General features: G+C 29.9%; 2 protein-coding genes across 3 annotated transcripts in view; one reads left to right on the top strand and one right to left on the bottom strand.

Moving 5' to 3' along the window:
• The first annotated feature begins 609 nt into the window (after window positions 1-609).
• LOC106689499 (brefeldin A-inhibited guanine nucleotide-exchange protein 3) overlaps window positions 610-8,167 on the top strand; it is a 35,729-nt gene continuing 28,171 nt past the window's right edge. The window contains exons 1-7 of one of the 2 annotated variants that reach the window (XM_014434512.3): window positions 610-942; window positions 1,018-1,151; window positions 1,227-1,361; window positions 1,462-1,627; window positions 6,017-6,140; window positions 6,664-6,885; window positions 7,167-7,299. In XM_014434512.3, the coding sequence (XP_014289998.1) occupies window positions 858-942; window positions 1,018-1,151; window positions 1,227-1,361; window positions 1,462-1,627; window positions 6,017-6,140; window positions 6,664-6,885; window positions 7,167-7,299 (999 nt within the window). In that variant the 5' untranslated portion in view covers window positions 610-857. The remainder of the gene's footprint in view (window positions 943-1,017; window positions 1,152-1,226; window positions 1,362-1,461; window positions 1,628-6,016; window positions 6,141-6,663; window positions 6,886-7,166; window positions 7,300-8,167) is intronic. The other variant, XR_001344461.3, reaches the window with a different exon arrangement.
• Window positions 2,904-4,234, bottom strand: LOC106689577 (RIB43A-like with coiled-coils protein 2). Its single transcript, XM_014434662.3, has one exon. The coding sequence runs from the start codon at window positions 4,091-4,093 to the stop codon at window positions 2,948-2,950; it is 1,146 nt and encodes a 381-aa protein (XP_014290148.1). The 5' UTR covers window positions 4,094-4,234; the 3' UTR covers window positions 2,904-2,947.

Consider the following 8,167-nt stretch of genomic DNA (forward strand, 5'->3'; position numbering starts at 1 on the left):
AATGTCAAGATTCATTTCTCGAGTCCGTCGAGAAATAAATATTGACTAGCCCAGGTGGGAATCGAACTCACAAACCTTCTCAACCAAGCACTCTGGGACCTTTACCCCAGCCCGCTCAATTATCAGTTTCTCATTACTTATGTTAAGTGTTTGTATCTTTTCTAGCCCTGACGAAGCCCTGCAACTTGGGGTGAAACGTTGGCTCATTAAAAGTTATCACTATTTGAGTTTTTTTGACCGCACTCGGATCATATTCCATCTCTGAAACGACGCATTAATTTCTTGTTTAATGGTAAAAAGGTTTGTTTTTTACGTAGCTAATATTCCTAAGCTACGTAGGAAAATTCTTAGAATAATGTTTAAACTTTTATGTATGGGCATTAGATGACACTAGGGGCTAGAATGATGCTTTGATTTTTTTAAATTCTATGAATATAATTTTTTTGATTTTTTCGAACTTACGAGGTCACCTATTCTTAACAGACACCTTTGTGTAAGGAACGAAATTATCTTCCCTGAGGTGTCCGTTAATAAGAAGTATATTAACTATATTCTAGACTTTCAATTGAATTAGTTTTCTGATATTAATTTTGCGCTTTGAAATGATCAAGTTCAAATAGTTGACATGTATGGTTCATATTAATAATTAATATCTTTTCTTTTTTTAAATAAATATTATCTAAAGTTGTAGGCGGGCCAAATGTACTCCCGCGTTTCTTGTAGTCACCGGGGTTAGGTTACACCAGTTGATAAGGCCCCTGATAACGTAAGCGTAATCAAGTTTGTTTGGATTAGATTTCTATAGATACAAGTTATGTAAATACACCTAAATGACAATAACTATATAAAACAGTGCAATGGAGGATTTACTTTTGCAAATCTCTAATGAATGCTCCAATAATAAGTTATCTCAGCTTAAAACTGCATCCCAAACAGCATATGGTAAGGAAATCCCCATTAATCATGAGGATTCAATTCTTATAAGTGTTTATATTACAAAAAAATTGTTCATTCTAGATTTGCTTCAAAATCAAAATAGTCTTTTACGCGAACCGGCTCATGAGCTGAGAGCGAAATGCTTTAATGTATTTCAAATAGCACTGGAGACCAAAAAGAGCAAGTTTGTGGCACTGGCTCTTTCAGGATTCCATGTAAGTTCATTTAATGACATCTTATTTTTATCAGTTTAATTTTATTTTTTCTATGTGTAATTATGTTTTGTTTAGAAAATCCTGCGAGATGATAGATTTCAGTCCAATTTTGAACCCGAAGATGATTCTTTGTGGTTGCCTTCCCAATTCCTTCATGCAGTGTCTTCCATATTATCTCAGTCTGATGATACACAAGTTGATATTCTGAAAGTGAGTTGCATACTTAGGTCTAATCTCTTATCTTATTGCAAGTTTGGTTTAATAATGAATATTTTCTTAATTCTAAAAATGAATCAAACATTTATTTCAGGTCTTATTAAATGTAGCGTGTTCCACCTATTGGACAATAAATGGTAGAATTATCATACAGATGTTAGCTTTATGTTGTGAAGTTTACGAATGTGGAACCGAAGCAGTAAAAACAGCATCGCAAGCTGCTGCTAATCAAACCTTGCGTGCTTTTTGCCATGTTTTAGGTAATTTTAGTTTATTTTCATGACAATTTACATCATCATTTTATCACCATTTGTTCCAAAGTGAACCTTTATTGTTATTGTGAGTATAAGACATACATATAAGACATAAATGTGTATATTGTATTTGAACTTAGTGCTTAAGGAACATCAATTTAAAAAAAAAATTATTACTTTTTCAGGTATAAAAATTATTTACTCATAAATGATCACTATTTACTCTGAAGACACTGTATATTAATTCTCTAATTGAGAATGACTTGTTTAATACTTTTTATAAATTATAACTCCAGCAAATCTTCCCAATCATGTATTATCCTCTTTAAGTGTAATTAATCCATTATTGTTTTGAAAATGTAAACCATAGATATCTATGATTTTTCAAGTCACTACTTAGTCATCGAAAAACTTTCCATCTCAATAGGTATTGGCCGTTTGCCTTGTTAATTTTTTTAAATTAAGAAGGTTGCCTCATTTTTGTGGGACTACTGAAGTACCAAAGAATGATATCCAGTTAAAAAAAAGATTAGCCTCTTCTGTTTCACCTAGATTTATAATTGTAATGATAAAATTACTTTTAAAAAGTAAATATGAAATAAAATTAAATGAAAGGGGTATTCTTTGTTAGGAAAAGTTACCATAAATATTTGCATCTATTTTTTTTCATAGATAATTAGAGTCAAAAGATGTACAATGAAGTATATAATCTCTCTAGTGTGAGTTTCAAATTAGACCTGTCAAAACCTACCGCTTTCCATATGGTTGGTAAAAATTCAGTACCTAAACTTGAACTATTTAAAAAATATAATAAATGGTGAATATCAGCAATATTCAATGTAATTTTTTGATAAATATTTAGAACAAGGCAAATTGGGTGTATCAAACATAATCTTAAACTGGATAAAAATAAAAATAATCTATTAAATCTAACCAAGTATTATTGTGTGTTGTGAATAAGAAGTAAGCATGGTGTATAATTGCCTCTTAAAAGTTTGCCTCAAGAGTACTGAGAACTAGGAGCTGGGGATATGGGTATCAGAAGAAGGTTTATTAAGAAGACCATTGTTGCCTTAGCGCCCAAGTTGTATTATAAATAAGTTTTGTATTCTTCAGTTCTTTAATTGGATTTAATTTTTATTTTAAAACTGGTTTAGTGTTTAAATACCTAAAAATCCACTCAATTTTAGTTCATCAAGTTTAGTTGTGTAAAGGTTCCACCGAGATGTAGCATTGTTGATTTTGAAAGATAATGTATTAGATATAATAAAAATTGTGCCACTGATTCATAATCACTTTATGATATGGTTGTGCCTTTCTATTTATTTATCTTGTAGTTTTATTGAACTGGTTATAGAATGCTGCAGTTGGTGTGTTAGTGTAAACAACTTTGTTCAAGTACTCACGCCTTAGTTTTTGTTCTCTGCTCAGAGCTTCATTTTGTTTATACATCATTTTCAGTTCTTCTCTCTTCATCACTTCTTTTTCTAAATCCATGAAATGTATATTTTTATTCAACCTGTTTGTAAAGTCAAGCCAGTATTTTTCATGAGCCACTTCTTCCTCCTTCTTGGCCCTTAATTCTTCCCTTTGTTTTTCTTGTATTTTTAAAATTTCATTCTTTTCTCGTTCTGACATTCCTTTGTAAAGGGCACCAACTTGCTTCCCTAGGCCTAGGTTGCTTTGTGCTACGTCCGTATTTTCACAAAGGAGATCACTCGTTAGAGCGTTGTTGATTTCTGCTTTATTATTTTCTTTTTCCATTTGCTCTTTCAACTTCCTCTCCATCGCTTGCTCGTACGAAAGAGCTTGATTGTAGGCTACTGTAGCCAGTTCAATCTGCCTCCTACAATCTCTGTTCAGCTGATCCATAAGTTGGGCTCTAGAATCACGAGTTTTTATTGTTTCTAACAAAAGTTTATCTGATTGTTTTCTCTGGTTTTCTAAGTTTCTTTTTTCGACAATTTGTTGGACTAGCCAATTTCTTTGTTGTTCTTTCTTAATTTTGTCCCTTTCATTTGCGGCACTGTCTTCACCTTCAAACTTCTGAACTGATGATATTGTCAATCTTGGATCGTTATCTCCTATCCTGCAAGGCAAACTTTTTTTTAAAGCATCAGGATCATTTAGGTCAAATTCTCTTCTGTCTTCCTTTCTTTGATGTTCCATTCGGAAACGGTTTATCTCACTCAGAACAATTTTTTTATTTTGTTCAACTTGTCTTTGAATATTATCTACAATATGATTATCATTGATTTCTTTCATATATAGAGCTTTTTGTTCAGCTAATTCAGCTTCTTCTAGAGCTTTCTTTTCTTGAATCTGGCTTTCCAGAGCTTCGACATCTACTCCAATTAACCGTTGCCTAGCATTAAAAATTCTTGCCTTTCTTTCTTCATCATATCTTTTTATTCTTTCGATCCTCTTAGCCTCTCTTTTCTCTACAGGTGTGAGTATCTTAGGATCGAACATATTGTTACTTCAAGTGTGCAAATTTCTTGAACAATATGAGAACACAAACCAGATCTAGAACGATTTGGTTGTTAAAATAACTATTTGCTTAATAATCAAAGTCAAAATCTATCACCTGGTTGGTTAAATAATGCATATACATTCCACCTGTTTACTTTAAAATCAATTAATTATTTTTAGGAATTGTTGAATTGTATATTTCTGTTTAATCTTAAATTATAAATTAAGATATTCACTTTTTAAAGTATGACATTTACATTTCTATCTGACTTTTTATAAATTGAGTTAAATGATTTACAAATCAAATGTTAGTCCCTTACAAATTCACCAAATTAAATATATCTTTTTACATACAAGTTGATACAGTTTCCAAAGCATATCTAAAGTCGCTTCTTACTTACACAGTCAATATTCATTTATCACATATGTCAATATTATTGTTACAATATACTCTTCAGATGGTCCATAAATTAAAGAAATATTGACATCTGGTCAAATGGGAACCAGAAAGAGATCTTGAACTTTTAAAAAACGGGAAAAAAATTATATGAAGGGAAGATGGTTGGGGGTGTGGTCAGAGAATAAAGCGAATAAATTAAAATACTTATTTATTAGTGCGAATGTTTCGACCAGAATTTCTAGCCTTCATCAGGGCTAAGAACAGAAAGCATGATAATAGCCAATGAATAAAAGGGTATATGGAATGATTAAAGTAAATATATGTACAAAATGAAAATTAATAAAAATAAAATAATGAAAGAATTTTGATAAAATGTATATATAGGTAATTAAATACTAAGTAAAATAACAGAATTAAGGAAATAAAAATACAAAGTTATATAATGCTAAGAATCAAAGAAATATTAATATATTAATTTAATAATAATAAAATTGAATAATAAAAGTATGGGAAAAAACTAAGGGAAAGAAAAGTAATTAATGAATTATGGATAGCAATCAATGAATATATGACAATGTCATATTGTCTACCAATTACCTCTTTTGTCTTACTTAACTTTATATTTTGTTTCTTTATTCTAGTATTTTACTTACATGTTTTAGTTTTTGTTATATCCTTTATAATAATGAGTTTTTTAAATTCAGATATTGCAAATTCAATATGTCAGACTCCATATGGCAATGAATATTTTTAATCAACAAATTTTCTTGAATCTCACCCTCCGTGAAACATCAAGTCTATATAATATCCTTGCTCTGCGTAAAAGGATGATGACAATTTTAATGTTTTTGTTCTTAATTTATAAGGACCAGCCATGTTTTTTCTTATGAATGATTCCATGTAATTATTTCTGAGAGATCTGTCAAATGAAAATAAAATGTAAATAACAACTTTCTATTTCTTGTAAATAACAGGCAATGTTATGGCCAAACCTTTTGGCACTTTTTGCTGGGTTAAATCTTAGATATGAAACAAAAATTATATAGCAATAATTAAAAAAAAAGATAATATGATAGTTATTCAGATAATTTTATGAAAAAACACCAAAAGTGAGCGAATAAGTTTACATTATAGTGATATATACATAAGTATACAAATGATTGACACATCAAACTTTATGGTGTTTTCATTGATTCTTAGTGATGATTACTTACTGATATTGTTTTAAGAGCTCATAGAATTTGGTTCTTATCCATCCTAACTAACATATAAAATGATTAACTTCATCTTTTATTGCTTCATAATATTTCTTGAAGAGGATTAATTATATTTTATACAAATGGTCATGCACTATTATAACTATTTCTATGATCTGGGAAAACTAGAAAAATCAGACAATTCCATAAAGATAGGTTTTGGTAGACATCTTATACACAGAAAACAAAATTATTACATATCTTCTCTTATTTTGTTTGAAATTGATCTGTAATCTAACTGAAAGAAAATTTTTCTTTTCATTTCAGATGTTGAATCGCAGGAAGCAAAAGATAATAAGATGCATGAAGTGGGAAGTGGAGGGATTGACTGTTTCAACGAGCTTATTCCTATTCTTCAATATATTTGTAGTCGACTAGACGAAGCACAAAGGTTTTTGGACATTACTATCCTCCTTATCAAAATTAGCGCATCACCTTAATTTTTAAGCATAAAAACTACTTTATATAACTAACTTATTCTCTTTGTATTTCTTCATTTGTTTATGATTTAGAAGTATTCAAACAATTTAAAAATTTGTTAAATACTTATGATTTTTTATGATTGATTATCAGTTACCCAATTTCGAGGCCGGGGATGTAACACTATGTACTGATGAAGCCATAAACTTCATTTTAAATTTAATTTTCTGCTTTTTTTTATATATTTTTTTAAAATTAATCATTTTACTGGTTCTAGTGTATAATTTCTGCATGTTGGATTATTAATTAATTTCACAAGATACCTAAAAAGAAAATATCTTCCTCCCCCATATTGCTCTCTGTATTAATAAAATGGAATTTGTGCTGAATAATAAAGTTGTACATTACTTTTGATCAGGATTATTTATAGTACATTTCATTATAACTTTAATAATATTAAATGATTATATATGTGCAATTTGTATCGTTTTCAGCATACAGAGTGGATCCTCAACACTCCTACTCCTCGAAGGACTACATACCGTTGTCCTAAGCCTTCCACAAAGAGTTCATACGAATTCTCATTTCACTAAATTTCTATGGCAGAAACTGTGTCCTGTCCTTATTGGACTAATGTCCTCTCCACGAACGAGCAGCTTGACTTTTTCTCGTTTGCAACCTGTAGAAACTCATCCGCATCTTAAAATTATTTATAGGTGAGCCTAACTTTCTAAAATCATTATATTATTTATAAACACCGAATGAGGATAAGCAGCAAAATAGCTTGCCTATTAATCTTCAGTTTTATAAAAATACGGCTAATTCCATTCTAATTAAATTTTAGCTACCTAAACTATCTTGATGACTAATTAACAAAGTATATATTATATATCCATTTTGAGCCAAATATTGGTGTTATTTGTCTTAATATTTATCATTTGTATTATAATATTTACCATTTATGGTTCCGACATTGATATTATTATATTGTATCTAGCATTGCTGGGCAGCTGGTACGAGTTGTAGGGTGCGTTGGTTCACTGCGGCCTGTTTTAGAATCAGTTTACCATCGTATGCTTTTATATCCAAAAGTACAGCATAGATTGGATTCTCTCAAAGCTCTTACAGAGGTATGTTTGTGTGTTCTCGTTCTAAACATTTTTAGTACTGTGTCATTAAACAGAATTATGTCATGTTTCATATATTATTAACCCTATTCTTGTGACAGACCCTATTTTATTGAATGTTTAATATTAAATATTTGAACAATCAACAGTTTGAACCCTAATGTAAGAAGTGGTACCAAACTCATGTTTGAATGTAAAAAATAACCAATAAAGGAATTGGATGATCCGGCTGGTGGTAAAAAATATTGCTCAAAATAGTACAAACATTAATAAATAATAAATAACACCAATGTTCGCAACACTTTGCAGAGTTTCATCAGGGCTATAAACATGATATTAAAAAACTAAAAATTATTGTAAACTAGGGTAGAACTTCAAGCTAACAGAAAATTGATTGTAAATTATGGTAGGGATATTAACATAATGTAAAAAATATTGTGAAAATTATATAAAAATGAATTGCATTAATTTAAAGAAAATACAAATGAAATGAAAAGAGAAAAGTATAAATGATAAATACAGTATTAAATGATAAAAATAAAATGTACTGGTTAAGTAATACTGAACATATAATAAATACTAGTAAAAGCAAGGACGAATATGTTACAAACTAAAAAAAAAAGGAAAAAAATAAAGAAGGGAATAAGGTAAGCCTTTGGCGGGATTGTAAATAATTCAAGGGGAAAAAAATAGGTCCGATTCATGAATTTCCACTCCCAGTTACCGACAGTTAAAGGAGCAGTGACCTACAACCTGGGAAACCCAACCTCAACCCGAAGACTGAAGCCCAGACTGCTGCAGGACATTCTTTTATAAATTTTTAATAAATATAAAATTAATTCATAGTCACACTACCTCTATTTACTTATTA

The sequence above is a fragment of the Halyomorpha halys genome, unplaced genomic scaffold, assembly GCF_000696795.3.
Source record: "Halyomorpha halys isolate HHAL.00 unplaced genomic scaffold, Hhal_1.1 Scaffold4.1, whole genome shotgun sequence".
Lineage (NCBI taxonomy): Eukaryota > Metazoa > Arthropoda > Insecta > Hemiptera > Pentatomidae > Halyomorpha > Halyomorpha halys.